The sequence below is a fragment of the Paramormyrops kingsleyae genome, chromosome 8 (genome assembly GCF_048594095.1).
Source record: "Paramormyrops kingsleyae isolate MSU_618 chromosome 8, PKINGS_0.4, whole genome shotgun sequence".
Lineage (NCBI taxonomy): Eukaryota > Metazoa > Chordata > Actinopteri > Osteoglossiformes > Mormyridae > Paramormyrops > Paramormyrops kingsleyae.
Window position 1 is genome coordinate 2,102,770 of NC_132804.1, and position 21,341 is coordinate 2,124,110.

Here is a 21,341-nt window from a genome sequence, read left to right on the forward strand (position 1 = left end):
CGTGCTCCACCATGATGTGATTTGGACATAAGGAGGCAGAGTTGCACTCTGGCAAGGTGCGATTTGGACATAAGGAGGCAGAGTAGCTCACTGGCAAGGTGTGATTTGGACATAAGGAGGCAGAGTTGCACTCTGGCAAATGTGATTTGGACATAAGGAGGCAGAGTAGCTCACTGGCAAGGTGTGATTTGGACATAAGGAGGCAGAGTTGCACTCTGGCAAATGTGATTTGGACATAAGGAGGCAGAGTAGCTCACTGGCAAGGTGTGATTTGGACATAAGGAGGCAGAGTTGCACTCTGGCAAATGTGATTTGGACATAAGGAGGCAGAGGTGCACTGTACTGGGCCCCGTTTATATTTAAACCGTGGGTATGTCACATGTTGTTGTAATTACATGTGTAAAATTTACTATAAATACAAAATATCAAGTTCTCAGCAATGTGTCTGAAAAAATATATACCTACCTATCCTCATTTTAATGCCACACGCTAGAAAATGTTAATGACATTGAGTCAGAGTTGAGTCTTAGTAACTAGATGAAAACACATCTCAGTTGAGTTTGTATTGTCATGATGCCATGGGACAGCTGCATGGAAAAAGGATTTATGGGAGGGGTGGGGGTGGAGGCAGATATGACCTTAATGGATTGTTACTAATGAAAGGTTGCCCTATATTTCCAGGTGGAGGAGAGTCCCGGCGTAAGACACTGGGTAGGGGGACCATTTATATTTTGTGAGTTTGATTTGTGAGTTTTGATTGGTTGAAAAGCATTGATGGGATGTTACATTTTACTTTGTCCTCCTTGTGTTTTGAAGAACTTCACTTTGGTTAGAAGACATTTAGTTATAAAGAAGCTGCACACTGACAAAATGAGACCCCCCCCCCCCTTTCCCAGATATATCTACCCTGATGGTGGCACCCCCAAGTTTAGAAGGATCTAGATAAACTTAATGCTGTTAAGAGATCCTGCCACCCAACAGGACCACCTGAAGAAGGAGCACCTCTCATCTGTTCTCCGCACTGGGGGGATTTTTGGTTTAGTTTTTTGCTTGCTGGAATCTGACACACTGGTGAATTTCCATGGAAAACTTTATTGATAATAAAAATAGCATTCACAGACTTCTCTCTGACAGCTACATATACATTGCAGTCCAGTCTCAGGAAAGAAGCTTTACCCAGTTGACCTACCGCTACAGCTAATGCAAAGTCTGACATACATTGTGTTACAGGTGGCTTCATTGTTCAAACAAAGCTATCGATTATGTAATTTCTATATGCATAGTGTTTCATAAAAAAGATTGGCCCATACACTGGTTCTTAATTGACACACTGGAGAGCATTATGTTCAGAGCAAATTGCAAGAAAAAAACAAAACAAAACAAAAAAAAAAAATACTGCATACAATGTCTTTATAATATGTTAGCAGGCCTGTTAAAACCCAACCAAATACGCCAGATTTCATTTTAAAACAGCTTTACATACCTGATTCAAAATACATTAAAATATTTTCAACAAATCACTTGTTTCATTTCGGAAATATAAACACATATCACATTCTTCACAGACAAGGTTTGTTAGAAAGTCTCTTTTATACAAGAAAAAGGCAACAGTTTTCTTGCCACCATGATCCTATTAATCAGACAGTAAATTTTGTACAGGTGATGGCTGAGTGTTTAATTACAGTACCAGAGCAACAACAGTGATAAAACTCGCAATGCTTTTTGCGTCGTTGTCCTTGTAATGCAGAAGGTGACATAATATATATTGGAGATGTGCAGCAGGGGGCGCCAAAGTGATCCCACAGCTCCCTGCCCAATACAGTGTCTGTCAAGCGAAGCCAAAGGGTGCCAAAGCTGGGTTGCGTATGACGTGACCAGATGGATCACAATATAAAACATCCTCCCCCACTCTTACACACACATGCACCAAAGGCTGCTTGGGTGGAAGTGGGACCCAACTCAAATGCATCGACAAACTGGGCAGACTTGAGGTGGGGTCGTACAATGCAGTCAACACTCATAGGATCAGTGAGGGCCAAGTCCCGCTGGTCATGCATGTGCAGAAGGTACAGTATAGTACGTGAAGAGCCCAAAGACCTTTATGTTACGGTTTTCTACAAAAATTAGGCATTTACAAACTTTCTCTGTCACAGTAATGCGCTAAGTTTACAGTATTGTTTGGAAATACAAGGTAAAAGAGTATGGCAACTTTGGTGAATCCGAAGGAGTAATCCTCAGTTACTCAGCTTGTCCTCTTCTATCGCTGTATTTAGAAATGTCCTGCAATTTGATGTGTGCGAAATATCACAGAAATGAAGAAGTTTACGATGCTGATGAGCAGCGATTTATGGGCATATGTGGTGGTGGTGGTGGGGGGTGGTTTGGTTACCACACAAGGAACAGTGCAGTATGAATCTGGTAAACTGGACTACCATACAATGAGGACATGCTGTGAATTTCTTACTGGGAACATGGTTAGACAACAGATAGACTATCTACAGCAGTAAACATCAGTAGACATTAAATCAATAATATCTGATTAGTCAAAGCATTTGGTTCTGTGGTTTAGATACCTAAGCGTTAGACAGTGGCATTTATGGGTTCCTTCACCCTTCAATAAATATTTAGACAAATACTTAGCAGAATTAGAATATATTATTTTTTAACAATATCATAGCTTCTGGTTTTTTCCCTTCAATGTTTAAAAATCACATCTGATCATTTGATCACTAATTTGAATGTACACATTCTGCGAATGTTGGGGAAAAAATACAAAAAAACGCCAACTTGTGCTCTATAGCGACCAAACGCTAACAGATCCAGGGAAATGGACACAAAAATAAGACATGCGGCGCAGATGATATTTGGTGTGTGTTCACGTGTCTCTTGGTGGGGAGGAGGAGATGCAGCCAGACGGCCGCTTAAAAAGCCTTTCTTTTGTGGAAAAGTATCATCTACAGCACTTTTAGGCACATACTTTCTTGCTGTGTTATAAAATTCACACAAATGTACAACACATAGAAATTCAAATTAATAGCCCGCAAGATGCAACTCATAACCGAAAAATAAAGGAATGATGTACCTCAGGGTCGGAACATTTTCAAAATGGGGGGGGGGGGGGGGGTGTAATGTCAGAGCAGTTACTTCAGTTTGCGGGGTCCACATTTTCCATGGCAGCAGGGGTGTCTGGACAAACACAGCTAGCAGCTTGGGCGTGCTATCAAATGCTGAGGTCACTGGGGTTCTCTTTGTAGGGTTTCCTCTTGGACTCGAGGAGCTTCTGGGGATCTAGGCTGCCATTGGATCTCAGTGTGCCATACAAGTCCTTCATTCTGGACGCGCCCGTCTCCACCGGGTAGTCTCCATCCAGGGACGACCCTCGAGGAAGGCTTTCCGATTTGTAAGATCCCTCAGACAAACGGTCGGCCAGGATTTGCCCAAGCCTGTCACTCTTGTCAGGCAATGGTTCCCTCAGTAAACTGTTTGTCTTGTAGGTGTTGTACGGTGAGCTGACCCTGGCTGATGTGTCTTCCCACGGCATGCGGGGACGGTCTCTTTGAAAGTCATTCTCTCTGTAACGGTCGACGGCAGGTGTGTTACTCTCAAAGACATTCTCTCTGTAATGGTCAATAGCTGGTGGGTGCTTGACGTTGTCTCTAAATTGGTCGACAGCAGGTGGCTCCATGAATGAGGTGTTCTCCCTGTTACGGTCGACAGCAGGGGGGTCGTTCAGCATGGATTGCTCAAGCTTGGGAACCTCATCAGAATGCCTGTATCTCTCTGGCGATGGGTCCAGGAGCTGGTCGACGGAACGGGCTCGTTGCCTATATGTATTTGGCTTGTTTGTGTACTCGGTTGATGGATCGCCATTTGAGTATCTATCCAGGGAGCCCTTGCGATGGGGTGAACGATGGTGACGATGCTGCTGGTAATGTGAGGTGTGGTGGTGACCGTGGTGGTGGCCGTGGTGGTGGGAGCGATGGTGTCCATGCCTCCTCTCATGTTGGTCGGAAGTCCTCTCTGCACCATAAGTCTTGTGCTTCCTGCTCTCTGGAGAGTGATGCCTCCTGTAGTGGTGGTCGTGTCTCCTGTCATGGCCGCCACTACGCCTCCTGGTGTCAGAGCTCTCCTCCGACCGCCTCCCCCGCCGGTGGTGTGTGCCCTTCTTGTCGGGCGAGTGGTTGTGGTGGCCGGAATGGTTGCCCTGCCTGCCCGAGCCATGGTGGTGCTGGTGGGAGTGCCGGCCACGTTCTCTGCTTTCGAGTTCCTCTCTCGTCCTCTTGTCCTCCTCCCGTGATGATTTGTGAAGGTTTGCTGCATAACTGGACTCCGATGACGCGTGTAATCGAGTGTTTGGTGGTAATGTTTTCACTTCCGGAACATTTTGTGTACCGGCGGTGGGACCGTTGGCGTCATTGCTGCCGTCTGTAACATACATAAGGGGGTCTGGATAAATAAAATGAGGACGTCTGAGGTCTGTGCTTCATTCTGCACGAGCAACAAGGCTGTTACAGCTATTAGCTCAAAAGCCAATGTCAGTTAATAATACTTGGTTATTTTATTAATCTAAATCTAATGACACAGCATCATATTATATACAGAATATTAGTGTTTGTGAGCCAAAAGCAATAATGCAGGAGTCGAGAAATAGCCAAAGCGGCCTGCGGATCTGCAGAGAACAGTCGTTTAAATTTATCGAACCCAGAGGACACACAGTGTTTTAATGTTGATTTTTGAATGTCTGAGTTAATGTTTGTGAAACAAGCAATTTATTTTTTTTGATACTGATTAAGTATTTTGGTGGCATAGTGTCTAAAATTGACTTTCATGCACGAGTGAGTTTCCATATTTAAAAAGCCAGTAAATTATACAAATGCTTACACCTCAGAATTAACTCTACATTTAGGCAACCTTAGGGTAATTAAAATGATTAAATAAAGTTTAAGTGGTGCCACTTTACAATAAGGCTCCCCTTTGCCACTTATAAATGGTAATAACTCATTAATAAAATGAAAACTGTGGTATAAATTGTCTATTAATGATTTACAAAGTTTTACAACCTAATTTATAACCTGCTTATAAACCATTCATAACCCCTTTATAAGGGTAGCTGTATTGTAAAGTGGTACCGTTTAAGTTTGCCTTATAGGAAACCACAGTCGATGTATGCTGCAGAACAGATGGAACAAGAGCACATGTTACGTTCATGGCTCTCAGCTACTGGCTACGCTTGAAATTTTGGAATTTCTGAACTGCTACAAAAACATCTCTTTGTATATAGTCTTTTTTGAACAAATAGGCATCACAAGTTAAGAAACTGAATATTTTGCAATCAATGTCTCAAATGAGAAGGGCCAATTTACCGTTTCATTGTAATGGTTTCACAATACATGATCTACCTAAGGCTAACCAAACTAAACTCAAAGACTCACCACTAAGTCAGACTAGAATTGAAGGGTTCAGCTCAAACTACTTTCGTTTACTATGCTACAGGAGCTCTGGTGATGCGGGGGATAGTCAACAGCTGATTGGTTAAGAACATGTGAGTGATGCCTCAGTGAGCCAGTAAATCAGTGCCAAGAAAGGAGGGCTGGCAGCATTTTTCACAGTGGACACAAACACACCCAGGGGTCAAATGCAAGAAGCAGATGCATGGAGCCATCTCTGGTGGATAAACGTGAGAGCGGCGGTCACAGGGGAAGGGTGGCAGAATGGTGCATTCTGGGTAATGGATTCGAATGCATGGAGCACAGCGTAGGCGGCAGGTGAGTCAGGCCACAGCACACAGATACCGAGGGAACGAACTCCAGCTACAAACCGTAGTTTGATTTTGGCCCATAAGGTAGAAGCAGGGATCACCCAGCTTGTCATTTCTCATACATGCAGCGAGATGTGGAGCCATCATCGCTGAAGGAACGCGGAAGAGCCCAGCAAGAGAGAAGGATGGAGAGAAAAACAGAGGAAAAAAAACATCAGGGAAAAAAACCAAAGACCAGAAGGTTCAGATCCTCAACCCAGGCAGAAAACAAAGACATATCATCTAGCTTTGTGCTTTTATTGGAAAGGAGTTTATTCATTGTGAATGAGGGGGAAGACCCCAAGGAGACAGTGCCCCCACCCGTGTGAAAAATCAGTGACACAGGAGCCCATAACCCAGCAGCATTAATGGACAGTAGATTGGGGGGGGGGGGCACAACAGTAACATATTCACAATTTACATCGTAAACACAACAGAACAGAAGCACGGGCACCGGTCGGATTAGGGTGAAGATACAAAATGGTATAAAAATACACAGCCTGACTGAGATGTCATATTAACGCAGGACAGTTCACATTCTTAATATGATGCAGCACATGAAGGGAAACTGATTCTGAAAGGAGGATTACATCAGGAGGGCCAGGCACACATAACCAGGAAGACCGACGCATTAAATGACATTGCCGTAAATGTTATGGAGGAACAACAAAAAGCATCTTTGCCCACAAACGTGACCACCTCGGCATGCAGAAACATTGTCTTTATCTCAAGTAGTTAAATTCGTGCTTCTGTAAGACTTTTTTTTCTTTTAAGTATAACACTTTTCCATGAGGTTTACAGTACATGAGGATGTTCACAGAGAAAGGAGTCTACGAGACGGACAGGTTTGTGATTTCCCACCACAGTGGCATAAAGTGTGAGGATAAACTTCTCATGACGTCTCCTAAAAGACTCACTTTACTCAGTAGCTTACATTCACCTTCAATAAATATCATAAATACTTTACTTTGCAACCACAATTTATTGAACAGAGCATTTCAGAGCTGGATGGTTCTTTAGAAATGCAATATATTTTATGACCTGCAAGTTCAGCAAAGATCCTAGAGGGCGTGAACGTCTGATTTCAGACGCTTGGATCGCTGGCTTTCATTTCACTTTCCCTGTGTCCTTCAGGGGCCTCCTAGGCCTCGCGATGGCGTTCATCTCTAAACCCAGCTCACAGAAGCAAGCAGGACACCCGAGACAGCAGGTGACCCAGAGCGGAAGGGGGCCGGGGTGCCCAGTGGGGGGAGGGGGGTCCCATAGTACGTCAGGGGGAGAAAGCGTGAGAGAAAGCGACGCTTTCGTAGATGGACCCACCATATTCAGGCACAGAGCCGTCCCCCCGCTTGAGGACGAGACACACCCTCCGGCCGCCGTTCTTGATCAGCTCAATGGCCCGGCCGTGCTTCATGTTCTTTGTGCTTTCCCCGTTGATCTCCAGGATCTCGTCGCCCACCTGCACGCCCGGAGGAGTCGCAAGGAGACAAGCCGGATCGCCGGGGGTTAAACACTGACAGCTTTAAAAAGCAGATAAATATGCCTGAGGGGAAATGTCCTGTCAGCTAGCGATAACGCGAGCGCACGCCAAAAAGATGCCTGCTTCAGTCTCTCCTCTCCCTGGGGAATATTATCCACAGACACGCCAGCTCTCAGTTCCCTGATTACAGAACTGCTATTAATATCTTCAGGCAAGAGCTACAAAGAAGGTCAGTTACAGTAAAAATGTACATTCAGGACAGTGACTGTGCAGCTTTTACTACAGCAGTTTCATACCATCAAAGAAATGTCACTCCTTACCCACATACAACAGATTCCGCAAATAACTGCCCCCTAAATAACACTAACACCCCACCAATAAGGTTAGTATTCATTTGTTTCTTCGATTTGTTACCAAATCGGTAAGTTTTATTCTATATAAATGCTATTAAAGTTATTTACAGTCATTTTCATACATAGCTCAAGACTAAGAAGTCTACTATTCTCCCTGAACATAAATGTTAAAGCCTTAGGGGAAAACCTAAACCATATGTACAGCTGGACAGGAAAGCCTTCATGTGTAACTTGGGAAAAGGCACATTGGGGGTCTCCGAAGGTTCAACATTGGCCACACTAAGCCGGGACAGACCTACCCTCATTTTGCCGTTGCGGACTGCCGCTCCATCCTCGGCCAGCCGCAGAACGTAAAGGTCCATGTTGTACTCGCGACCTCCCCGGAGGCTGAAGCCAAAGCCTTTAGTGTCACGCTCCAGATCCACAGAGTAGTACTCTGCTTCCTAGCAGGGGAAATGCAGGCATCACGACTAGTTGCCTGTGGGGCTGCTTTCCAAGGACAGACGTCACGACCGTGAAACACCGATGACTGATAGAGCCGCAATCATCAGCGTCCGATTAATCATTGATACCTCGGACACTGGGTGACGCTACCGGCTTTCAGTGGGAGAGGTAGGGACGTCACAAGGACATTATAAATGCAGTCCATTTACACTGCGATGGTGCTGATGCTCATTTTAAACTCTCATACTATGTCATGCCTTCCTACGCAAAGCACCAATATTAACAGCTGTGAAAGCCACAGGCCTGAAATGTGAAGTAATCAAAGTAACACTGATAATTGGCATGTAAGACACATTAAGCTTAACTTCACATGGCTACTTTTGCATTTACTCTAAAGCAACATGTGCCTTATTAATAAATCGAACATTTATACCCCAGACTGTGTGCAGAAGGCAGGCAGAGAGATGGCCAGGTGGCGCCGGAGACGCAGACACAAACCTGGGTCGGGACTTGCGTCTGAGCCGACGGTTGAGAAGCTTGTGGCTTAAATTCGAATGACTCCTGTTTTGGTTTCGTGTTGTTTCTGTGGAGAGGATGGATGACATCATATGGGTGTCCATGGAGGTCCACTGCGGGTCCTGTGAGGAAGGCCTGAGGGCCGGCAGAGCGCCGGTCGGCCGATTCTCTCACCTTAAGTCTGGCAGGGCCTGCTGCTGTGCGGTGTGCGTGGTAGTGATGGTGGCGATCTTCTCCGCATTGGTCAGCAGCGACGCATTGGACGACTCTGCCGGGCATGTGACAAGATCAGGTTGGTGCATGTTCTCTTTAAAATTATTTGCTGATGGATTTCTTGACCCTTATCACAACAAATATTTTCTCAAGAAAAGACCAGATGATTAGATGTGAATGCAAGTACAGGAGGTCCTCTGGTTACGAAATCGCGACATAAGACGTTTCGAGTTTACGACACTCCCATAATAACCAAAAAATTGAGACGTGAGTGTTTCGGCTTATGCCGTCAGCATCGTACTTACAGACTACGTGGGAACTAGTTTGGTTGCGCGCGACGGAAGAATACGCAGTAACGCGGTGTATGAGTGAGGGAGTTGGCATCCCCCAGTGTGCTTACCTACGCCATTTTGGACTGCTAAAAGCGCAAGTGTTCTGTTTGTGAAGAGGAAAGCCATCGATGGAAGTGAAATTAGACATTGTAAAGAGATCGGAAAAAGGATGTGTTTCGACTTACACCAAAATTCAGGTTATGACACTGTCATATGAACAGAACTGTGTCATAACCCGAAGATTCCCTGTACTGTCTTCTAAAAAAGCTTTAAAAAGCTTTATTACACACATTATAGCTTAATTTGGAATAGAATAAATAAAAACATCAATATTAGAATAAAAAACACCTGGTTTGAATAGATCTGAGCATTTCTGCAATGGTGTGTCTGCTGAGCTAATTCTGTGGATAATAATGGAGCTTCTGTAACATATGAGACATGTGGATAATAACGGAGCTTCTGTCCTTTCAGGGCTCGTCCTTTCAGTCAGTTCAGCTCTGACCCACTGGCCAGGCACCGCTGCTTGGACCTGGGGCTGAACAATGCAGCCAGGGAGTCAGACAGCCTTGAAATAGCTGCCTTTACACTCACCTCCACCAATGTCAGCCACAAAATGGGCGCGTTTACCCACGTACGGGTAATATATACTCCGCACAATTCACGGAGAATGAACCTCACAGCCATACATACGTCAGCCACTGTGTGAAAAAAGACCAGTGCCGGTCACATGGACAGACTCCAGCATCCCGCTGTGTGGCCCGCTTGTGTTACCTGCCCTCTCCAAGCATTGCGCGAAATTTTCATTACTCTGCGACTAAAATAATGCCCTTGCCTTAGATTGTGGCACATTACACCGGTTACAGGTGGCATCGTCCTCGGTGAGAATCTGATTGTGCCCCCGTGCGCGTGTGAGTCGGCCTGACTCACTAATTCTTCATTGGCTCGGGTCCCTCTGACAGTCTACGGGATGCAGCTCAAACTGGGGTAAATGTGCAACGATTGTTAGACTAAAGGCAGCGGAGAGGTAATAAAAATGTACCCAATTTTTGAAGCTATGTGCCAGTTTATTTGCATATTTGTATATTTTATATGCGTCATAAGTGGCAGCCATGTTGGCTCCATCCCGTCTTAATTTAACCTGATGGGCTGGTCTCATGGAGATGCTGTGAGGCATCAAGCCACAGTCTAAACATTCCAGAGCCAGGAGGCAGATTCGGACAGCCGAGTTACACGTTCCCCTGCGAACATCTCAGCGCTGAAGGGCCTCCTCCAGTCTTTCCAGCGTTAGCATGGGGAGCCACGGCGTAAATCCTCGGAGATGTAGGTCGCTGTCGATAAGGACAATTGGCTCAACCGTAATTATGGCAGACGTAAGCAGCATGGTTAAACCACAGGGATGAAGCGTAAATAGGAATCCCTTCTCATCCTCACCCCTGAACCATAAACAGATGTATTCCTCAACATACCACTGCATCTCCTTCCGAGTCGAGTAACTGCTCCCTGTCTATGTCCCAAACAATCAGCTCATCTCTCGACATGAACCTTGGCAACTATTTCCTGTATGAACAAACTCTCCCAGCAGAAATATTAGAAGATGGGGGAAGGGAGTGGACATACTGAAGGTAAGAGAGAATCATGTGCGAAGCTCCTTGTTCACCTGTTACCCCTTATTAAAGTTATAAATTAGTTTTCTCTTTTGTTCCCAACACTCAGACCTCAGCGAAGTTTCTCAAACTCAAACCATAGTTCTTCTCCACCCTACTGTGTTACCCCGCCACCATGAAAGCCAACTTGGCCATCATTTGTTCTCGTTTAACCTTTTTATTGAAATCTACTAAGATCAGCAAAGTCCCTGTTTCTTTCTGTGGCCAGAGAGCAGTCCGTGAATACCTTCTTCATTGCTTTTGCTGTTCAAAACCTGCCTACCATTAAATGACACTGTCTTCCAGAAGTGCCGCATAAAATCTGAGCAATTACAGCATGCCAGATAAAGTTTTCTCTGAGCTTGAGTCTGTGGGAAGTCTGCCATTTCACAGTTGGGAGACTCTGGTACGGATGAAAATAAGTCTCACAGGATAAAGAACGATGAAGCTTGACAGACACAGACTTAAGAAGATCTACAAATATGCAGTGGGTGCTGGTGGATTCTGAACAGATGGGGGAGACAACTCACCATCCCCAGGAATGATCCTCAGTGTGACAGTTTTCCCAGCCTCCTTGATGAGGTTGACGATGTCAGAGTGGGACTTGTTGGTGATGGAGCAGCCGTTGACAGCCAAGATGCGGTCGCCGACCTTCAGCTTCCCACAGCGGTCGGCCGGGCTTCCTTCGATGATGCGGCCTATTTTGTGGGGCATGGCCACACACGTATTTCCAGCTTTTCGGGAGATTACCGTTTGCATTTGAGCAAATCAGCAGAGTTTACAGTTTGGTACATATTTGCCGAAAACCCAGAAGATGAGAGATGGGGAAAGGAAGAGAGAAAAGAGAAGGGAGAAAAGGGGAAGGGTTAGCAAACAAAGCCACCGAGCAAAAATGAAAAACGCTGGTCAGGAATATGCAGTGTGCAGTGGGATGAGGAAGCGAGGGTCCTACTGACTCCAGCATCAAAATCACTGGAGTGTCTTACGGCTGGCATGGAGGCAAATTCCTAAAATGGCACCAGCGCAACATGCGCTCCGTCCATTATGTCCTGTTCTGACGTGGGCATGACTGAATTTCAGAAGCAGCCACATCCTTAATAAAGCGTGTCAAAGAAACAACACAGGCCAAAGAGATGGATTCCATGAACTGGAGAGCAGCCGCTTCGTAATGAGAGCTTTGCCTCATCCCTCCTATGAGTATCTGGGTGTCTGCAGTGTAGCTGAATGCATGACAGTTTGCATAGGCCTCATCATCATAACGGTTGTGTGAACAATCCCTTGGGCTCCTTACTGCCAAAGGTATATTTATAACAGTGACGTTGGTCCTAGTGTTGCAGCTTAACCATGCCTGAGTGCATGCATCAGCTTTGGTCCCACCCGCCATCTCGCCAAAAATGAAAGGTTTCGTCGTAGATGACTAGTGAAATGCAGCGAAGCCCCATAATGGACGTGTATGAGAGACTGGTAGCTGGTGCATTTAACACATTAAAGCAGTGCTTTTCAACGCCGTCCTCCAAGAGCCCCAGAGAGACCACATTTTGCTCCCCCCCAGCTGCCAATACCTGGTTCAGGTATGTTGGGAGTGAAGGGGTCAAAAATGCAGACTGTGTAGGGGGCCCTGGGGACTGGGCTGAGAACTGCTGAGAACTGAGGACTGCCACCACTGAGTGCCCCCCCCACAGTGGGAGGCATGTCCTTAGGGCCGTCCCTCATCCCACTGCCACAATCCACTGTGATTTTCAATGCAGCTGATCAGTACAAAGCATCCATATTTTCCATGTTCCCCCACAAGAAGAAAGCCCCCCACAGTCCCCACTGAGATGAAGGCAAGAAGCAAGACACACTACCCAGACACACACACACCATAGTAAAGTGTCCCCACCCCCCCGTGGTTCAGTGGGAAAACTGCAGCTCTGCAAAGCAAGCAGGAGAAGTAGCGCAGAGAGCAAACGGAGGGCATGCATAGGGGCGATGCTGGGGGGCAGGGATGTCACCAAGCCCCCCCTTACAAAAAACAGTTAAAAATGCACATACTCAACTAAACCAACATAACAGTCATTTTTAAATGTGAAAGCCCTTGGGAAGGTGCAGTTTTACATACTAATGTTCTTGCAATTATCATAAAATAAAGTACTTGACAGAAAATACAAGAAAAATCAAGGGAATACACACCTAATCATGAGAATCAAAGCAGAGCAAATCATTCTTAGCATAACCTAATTAATGATGACGCCGGTCTATTGGACGCAGAGCTGCTCACAACTAACTGTGGGCTATCAGCAGCCACATCGCACTTTTATCATGTAAATGAAAGCCAAGCTACAATTCATACAGGTTACTCACCGGAGCTGCAAATACCCCACTAAAGGGCTCTGTAAGTCCCCTATTGCCCTGGCCGCTAATGCAGGAGCTGCTGGTCTTGGCAGTGATGGCAAGCCAAGCGGTACAGCTCAGGCCTCACTGCCAGCTGGAGTACCGGTCTTAGTCAATGCCACACCCTAGGCGGGCGTCACCATCGGCGCCCCCCATCCAAGGCAAAGCAAAAGTGGCTGGCAGATCTGGGCCACCTCAGAAGCGAGCACCCTAGGCGTCCGCCTATGTCACGATTGGCCGGCCCTGGTCTACCGTGTCCATTTTATGTGTCTGATTTGCTATGTAACCTTTGGAGTTTGTGGCAACGGCAGGCTTACCGAAGGTGGTGCCAGCGTCGGGCCGGGACACCGAGGACACGATGACGAAGCCAAAGCCCTCGTTCTCGCCACGCCGGATCTCCACGTCGTAGGGCTGCACGGCAATGGGCACCACGCCGCCCCCGCTGCCCCCGCCCCCGCCGCTGCCGATGCCGCTGGTGCTGCCACTGCCCGAGCTCACAGTGTTCAGCGAGTTCTGGCTGCCCTGCGGCGTGCGCTTCTCCTCCGTCAGCGAGGGCGCCTGGGTGCTGCTGTGGTGCGATGAGGCCGGCGATGGGGGCACCTCGCCGTCCAGCTTCGACACTATGGGGGGGGGGGGGGGGGGGGCAGGCTGGCTCAGAGACTACCCACATCACCACTTGCTCGATGAGCATTCAGACAGAAGCAGCAGATATTCCTGGGAACTTGAAACACGATCAGACTGATTCCTTATGCTTGGTTGGGATTCTTTGATCTCCTCCCTTCTGCATCTGAATTTTAAAGCTGTTCTCATCATATATATACAGAAAAGCAGAATTGCAAGAGTCACATCACCCATTACAAATATGAAAAAGATGGGTGTGTAGATTGCTTTGAACACAACATCAGCATCGGAGATACTATATTTTATGCAACCTTTGGGACTTGAGTCTTTAATTAAATGAGTGTAACAAAAGGAGTTTTGGTGATTAATTTTCCCAGACAGAAATTCCCCTATCTGTGTTGGATGGCTGTTATGGTAAACAGAATGAAACCCTGCCCATATATTGGGGCTTTGACTCTCTCCTGATTCCTGTGACCACATTCATTTACATTTGTAATGTACATATATATTTGAGAAAACAGGGCCAATCAGTCCCTGGAGCAATTGGCAGTTAAGGGTCTTGCTCATGGGCCCATTGGTGACATCACTCTGCTGGTGCTGGAATTTGAACCATTAACTTTCCGATCATGGGCATGGCATTTAAACCCAGTGAGCTATACACTGTCCCCATTGCTTATCTCTTCCTCTGTCTGCTCTCCAAACTGGACCCTTACAGAATGGGGTCCCTTGATCCTACATCAGTGGTAGTGTACTTCATCTCTGAGGGGCAGACCTGGCTCCAGTCATGTAGAAATGTCTTTCACGCACCTGGTTCTGGATTCATTCAAGCCCCAGAGCACAGCAGGCAGGCTCACCAAAAACTGAGCCTGGTTCTCTTGCAACAAGGTCTCTTACTAATGATGGATCTTCTCTTCACAATGGACCATTTGACAGCAAGCTACATTTTATTAATGTCCTAGGATTGGGACACTCTAAATCACAGCCCAGTACTTCAGTGTAGAACCACATATCACTTAACAACAGTCTCATGCACGACAGCTGAAATCCTCCCCTCCACCAAAGGCAGCCACCGCCAGCTGAGTGCCTCACCTCCAAATCCCGTCTTCCGCCTGACAGTCAGGTTGACGTGGCCCTGCTTGGCCGCCTGCTGCATCAGCTGCACCACCAGTTGGTGGGACTTCCCCACCACGGCTGTGCCATCCACGCAGATCAGCTCGTCGCCCGAGCGCAACCGGCCATCTTCGTCTGCCGCCCCGTACTTCACAATGTGTCCGATATAAATCTGCCCGGGAGCCGAGAGAGGAAATGTCACTTAGTTGGGATCAAAGTTTTTTCCGTAGTTTTATCAGCATGCCAACCCAGCGATGGCTGGCTGGCTGCGGTTTCTCTGAAATATCACCCTCTCTTCATCTCGAGTAACTAGCACAGCTATGGAAAACTCCTGGGTGTAATTATTTTCTTTCTTCAAGAGCTGTATCACACACTTCTGTTTATTATAAGAACAGACCGCGTGGGTTCTGCTGTGTGCGAACCAGCAGTCCATAAGAAGGCTTTTTTCCTCCCCTCCCTTCCCCTGATTAAAGCCATGGGACTGAAGGCACCATGAAAGCGAGCCTCTCTGTTACATAACCCCCCGGATCTGAAGGGTGCTGTGAAGGCTGGCACAGAGGCTGTGCCGCAGTACAGGAGCTGCATTTGTGGTGATGGGAGCGCAAACTTTTAGCCAACTGTGTCTCAAACTCAAACCCTTTAAACTGTGTGGGAGGAGATGTAAGGCCTGGCTGTGTCATTACAGCGTAATAATGACAGGTTGAATGGAGCTACGGCAAATTATCCCTACATGAAGTGCATGAAAAATCTGTATATCTTCTGATGAGAGCTTTGATAAACTTAAATACTGCAGTCACAGACAGAACCCCCCCCCCCCAGCAGTGCCTGGCTTTCATGGGTTTTTTCTGTCGTCTGGAAACTTACCGGCTCGCCGGGCTCATTGCCCCCCAGGATGCGGAATCCAAAGCCTGTGTCCTTCCTCCACAAGAAGATGTCCTGCTCTTGCAAATCTGGCACTGAAAAACAGAAGCCACCACACATTAATCAATAGTCTCGTCAGGCACTGTGCACCACCCAAATAATCCCCCACCCCTGAATCTGCCCCGTGTCTCCCTCGATGTTATGTGGCAGCTGGACAGGGCTGAGGCAGGGCAGAGGGTGTTGATGCCAACCCACTGGATGGGTAACTCTGAGGCCCCATCCCATGCTGCACTTCTTCAGAGTTAACGCTAAACCTAACCGCACGCCCAAGCCTAAACCTAACCCTAAGCTTAACCCCAATACTTGGCTTCAAAAAAGACAGGTGAGAATAAGAAGGTGGAAGAGACATTAGTCTGTTAAGGATATGGAAGGTGGAAATGCACAAACAGTAAGAGCTATCAGCCTATAACATTACTAATTAATAAGCCTGATAGAAGCAAAAGCAGAAAGAGGAGTCGCAGCCGTGCGACAATCACCAATCCTCACACTAGACAGTGTCATGAGTCGAGAAACAGTGTCGCATCTTCCATACATCTTTGAAAGTGAGAATGTCTCCCCATAAGCCGAACATTTGGTGTGAGATACACTCAGTCAGGCGAGTCCGCAAAGATGAAGCCCGATTAAGCAGGGGACCGCTAGGGGTGTTGCACAGACAACTCAAGCCTGCCAACTGCTGAAATGAGAGCAGTGCAGACGACTCAAGTAAAACCCAAACAGGCCGTTAACTGGAGCACTGTGAAACAGGGGCTGGGGGCACCTGGAGAACAAACTTCAGTGGTTTGTTGTCAGTGCCTGAGACTCTGAGGAACACAAACTCAGGGCAAAAATTTGCGTGTGGTGGCTGCTTGAGAAAACATATCTGTAGGGGCCAAAATACACGCGCCTCGCTCATCAAACAACTGCTGTATATTTATCACTGAACATTTTAGTGTGTATTATCACTAACCTTTTTGATAACTAGTCCAAATTGCCCAAGTACCTGCAATTTAACTCTCAAAATGAAGAGGGTCAAGCGCCCCACAGCCCAGCTACTGGTGCCCCCCTTATGGGCATTTTTTCTCTATTACTGCTCACCTTAACCAGGTAACCAGGAGATTGATTAGTTGACTAGTAGAGTCAGATGTTGGTAAACAAAAAGATGTGAGTGGAGGGTCTCCAGACCAGAGCTGAGAGCCACTCGATTACCAAATCCCGAGAAGTAGATTACAGTCTCCCGAATCAGCCATTCGATACAGCTTCCAGCATATTCCCAGTGCACCAGGACTGTTACTGAAGACAATGGTCTTCCTATCTGAGTTGTCACCAAGAACCACACATTTGACATGCCATTAATCACCAAACTGTCTTTACAGTGGTTTTGAAATTTAACTACAGCGACACATGCAATCAAAATATTATCCATCACTTGGTGATGATTACAAAGGCGACCCGTGACTCGGCTACACTGGCAGAGGGTTAGTGCTGCGAGTCACTCAGCCATTAGAGTCAGGGGAGCGGCGGCTCTCCTGAGTTCTCTCTCCTGTCCTGTCTCCCTTCATTCCAAGCCTCCCAATTAATATTTCTGCAGATGCTCTCAGCCCGTTGCGGCTCGTTCAATCATTCGCTGCCGCCCTTGTTGCCGAGCACCACTCCGCACCAAGGTCACCGCGTGCGGGTAATGAGTCTATTCACTGCCGCACTGAACAAGATCGCAGGAGACAGGGGCTGCACGATAGGAACGCGGAAAACGGGGCAGGTGGGAATGCTCAAGCTTCAACACTGCCCCCTAGCTGTATTTCTGATCTGATCCCCAAATGCCACAGAGAGCGAATAATCTTGCTTGTTCCGCCCTTTCACTCCTACATGATTATCTTTGATAAAGCACTGGTGTGACGGGGGAGGACTCCGCTAATCCCTACACCTGACCTCTCGTAAAGGAAAGGCGCGACCTCACCAGCCTTGCACACCAAAATATGGCCACATATAGCAGCAAACAGAAAACATATTTCAAGAGCCAGACATGATGAATGTGTTTGTAACGATCAGCATTGGGGGGTGAGGGGTTGCAGCTGGTAAGATCTCCAGGGTCTTCAGCGTCGAGCGGGAAGCTAAACACAGCGTTGGGAAAGGTGTGGCCTGCGAGTCGAGACGGCGGATGCCAGGGGCCGCATGCTCCTGAAAATACTTGAAAATGGATGCGGGAATACGATGTGACAGGAGGTGCTCACCAAAAATAGGAACCTGAATTAGAGCTAACGATCTCATCGGCAAACGAGCACAGACAGCTAATGCCAAGATAAACCACGGAGGCGAGGGGGGGCATTACCCGCAAAACCTCTCTGCAGGGCCTGCATACTCACATCGACTTTCGTACATGCTCCTGGACTGGGCCCAGATTTTAAACGGGTCGGGCTTCTTCTGTGCCATGGGGTCGACCGGGTCCTGGGGGAGCGGGCCGGGAGGCAGAGGGGGCGGGGCACTCTCGCTGGCTGGGGCTGGGATAGCGTGCACCGGCGAGTCAGTGTGGGCGCTGCGGTGGCTAGAGAGGCTGTGCTGCGAGCTGCCCTGGCTGTCCCTCCTCTCCAACTGCTGATGCTGTGGCTGTATGGCCAGGAGAGGGCGGTAGAGAGATGGCATTAGGTGGGGATAGAGAGCCAGGGATAGAGACAAAGAGCCCAAAAGGAGGCGTGAGGGGGGGCAGACCTTCACAGCACCCATCAGCACACTCGCATCATCCATGCTGCATACACATGGTCAGATGGGCAAGAGGGGGCCAAGACAAGGCACTCAAAACCACCATCTATCCCTTGCCAGTCGTCACGGTAATTACCACAGAAAGGCACCTGGCATCAGTAGACTGCAAAGATTTCTCAGGATCTGCAAATTATCTTTTAATCTTTTGTAATTTTAAAAGCTTTAAACTTGGGCTCCATTCGAGCATGGCTTCCGTTTTTGGATGACAGTCATTTAAACAACCTAAAATATGACACTAAATAAGTCAAAAATCAACAAAGGCTTCACAGAGTAACTCGCCGGCAATAAATCCCGGGGGGTTGTGAACACTCTATGGACAAGCTAAATGCTGTCAGAGGCCCAATCCCCTGTAGCATGTGATGTGTGCGTCAGGGTGATGTGACCCCACACATCATTAAGATGTTAGTGGGGCCACATCTTCCATAACATCTGTGTGATGCGGGGCTGGGCACAAAGTGGCTGTTCATGGTGACACGGGTGCAGAGTCAGCCACTCCCGGTCACCACCACATTCCACGATCCTCCTTGTCGACGGGGTGAGCTAGACCCCTGACTCGGAGTGCGGAGGTCACGGCAGGCTTCCCGAGGTGACAGCTTTGCTGAGATTTAGGATATGAAAACAACATTCCATCTGCCGCAATGCCTGATTCCGCATCACAACCTACAGGACAGTGCCAAAGGCCACACACGGAGGATGTGTCACACGCTGTCGACTTCCTCATGCGTGAGCATGTGACCGACAGCACTTGCAGACCGAGCGCGGCCAAACGTCTGACAGTCACGGGTCCTGAAAATGTTCACGCCACAGGAGGCTCGTGCAATGACAAGCACCCGCCACCACCGCTGTCCGGCTGATGACCGCAAACCAACCTTCTCCATCATAAAAATAAAGAAGCCGTTCTACTTAAGGAAAGTGCACAGAAAGCCGACAGGCAAAGCGAGTCTGAGAGGTACAGCTTTTCAAAGAGGAATCTGAGGCTGGTGTCCCGCTGGAAGGACAGTTAAGGAACCCGGAGTAAGCCTCTGACTGAGAGGCTGAATCCCCCCATGAGGCTTGGACCACCGGCCCCAGCAAAAAACCATAACTCAGCCCATTCAGGGCACCAGAGTACCCCGCCTCCGCAAACACACACACACACACACACACACACGGACGGACAGACGGATGGACACAACCGCACACGGCGGTCATCCTACTCACCAACTTGGGGCTCCTCTTTGCTGGTGCCGCCCCTGTAAGGCAGGAGTACACAGCACGTTAAATCGGGGCGTTTTTATCTTTTGCGCGGAACACGATCCCTGACACAGTAGGGTCATGCCCGTTGGGGGCACCCCCAGAGAGCGGAGCACCGAGGGACTGTACAGATCAGAAGTCAGCCGGCAGACCCCCTCCTTACCATCCTCAAGCCCCCCCTCCTCCGCTGTCTCGTCCGCTGGAGCTGCAAGCATCGGGAGGCAGCTTGTTTCCTTCTCTTTCGCTCCCTCGCTCCCCTTGTTTTCCCCGCCCTCTCCCTCCTCCGCCTCCCTTTGCATTGCCAGCTCTCCCCTGTTCTTCACCCGTTTGCTCTCTTTCTTCTCTCCCTCTCTCTATTCCTCCCTCTCTCTTTCTCTCCCCCTCCTCCCTCCCTCCCTCCCAGTCTGGTCCTGCCCCTCGCTGACGGTGCTTCACACTACACACAAACAGCTGCCTCGCTCTCTGATCACATGGGAAGAGGATGGGCTAGACTTGGCCACTCTCCAGAGGCGCTCACACATTTACAGGGGAATTGCCAGGGTGAGGGGGGTGTATTTGCTACGATATTGCTTTTGTTACGATATTGAGGAAAAAGCCGTCTAAGACAGAATGTCCGCAACAGAGTAAGAAGTCGGGTATTTTCCGTGACCTGCATCTGCGTGGTGACCTGAATGCGGCCCAACCCGCCTGCAAACAGAGACCAAGCCTCCTGCATCTCATAATCGCTCGTCCTCATTTGCGCTGGCAGTGTTTCGGCAGTTGGCAGGCACTCTGCAGCTGATGTCCTTGCATTATTAATCGCTGCCTCACCAGTATTAAATGTTAAAATGCAGCATTCGGTCTCCCCCCACAGAAGACTGATGATTAATCCTCCCAGATCTTTAAATCTGTGAACAAGTGGCAGAAAAGGACTGACCCCAAGCCCAGGTGTGTGTGTTTATTCAGGGTGGGGGGCAGAGCAGCAAGAGGGGAACAGGGATAGGAATTGGTGTCTGCTCTACACAGCCAACATTGCCCCCCCCCCGCTCTACACAGCCAATGCTGCCCCCCCAACAACCATACGCAGAACACCTCCAACGGGATGCGAGTCGCAGCTTGTCAGGAATCAAACTACGGGGGGGCTGCCCTGTGGCCAGACACGCAGAGACGAATCTCTGTCCCCATATGGTACCGTGACCGGACCCTGGTGAGGCCCGGCTGTGCCAGCAGAACCTGGGCAGGCCTGCTTTCCTGGCCAAGGGGGCTGGACCTGAACACACCTGCCAGCTGGAGGCCTGGGGCCCAGCCAACTGCAGCGGCAATGCGGTGATGCCACCATGCCCATCGCCACAGGGAGGCCATCCTCAGATCACCCGCGGCATGTCAGACCCAGCAGAATCTAAACGGAAGCTATTACTGCTCGGATTATCGCCTCCAGTGGGGGGGGGACCCAGCTTCCTGACCCCCTCCCCACACACACACGCCTGGCCTTGGAAGGGTAGCCCCCAACTGCCCGGCCATCTGCCACTAAGACGAGGCCGAAAGACACGCTGGGAGTGACAGACTGTTGCCTGGCAACCACAGGGATCGACA

General features: G+C 48.4%; 1 protein-coding gene across 7 annotated transcripts in view; it reads right to left on the reverse strand.

The window, feature by feature from the left end:
* Positions 1-1,072: 1,072 nt before the first annotated feature.
* The window catches only part of magi1b (membrane associated guanylate kinase, WW and PDZ domain containing 1b), a 119,442-nt gene continuing 99,173 nt past the window's right edge, over positions 1,073-21,341 (reverse strand). For 5 of the 7 annotated variants that reach the window (XM_072714974.1, XM_023793965.2, XM_023793963.2 and 2 more), the window contains 11 exons: positions 19,737-19,768; positions 18,143-18,383; positions 15,747-15,838; positions 14,862-15,054; positions 13,469-13,771; positions 11,309-11,512; positions 8,765-8,858; positions 8,573-8,657; positions 7,930-8,073; positions 7,118-7,256; positions 1,073-4,425 (listed from right to left, as the gene is read on the reverse strand). In XM_072714974.1, coding sequence (XP_072571075.1) covers positions 3,221-4,425; positions 7,118-7,256; positions 7,930-8,073; positions 8,573-8,657; positions 8,765-8,858; positions 11,309-11,512; positions 13,469-13,771; positions 14,862-15,054; positions 15,747-15,838; positions 18,143-18,383; positions 19,737-19,768 — 2,732 coding nt within the window. In that variant the 3' untranslated portion in view covers positions 1,073-3,220. Of the gene's footprint in view, positions 4,426-5,818; positions 5,908-7,117; positions 7,257-7,929; positions 8,074-8,572; positions 8,658-8,764; positions 8,859-11,308; positions 11,513-13,468; positions 13,772-14,861; positions 15,055-15,746; positions 15,839-18,142; positions 18,384-19,736; positions 19,769-21,341 lie in introns of all 7 variants that reach the window. The other 2 variants (XM_072714976.1, XM_072714972.1) reach the window with 2 other exon arrangements.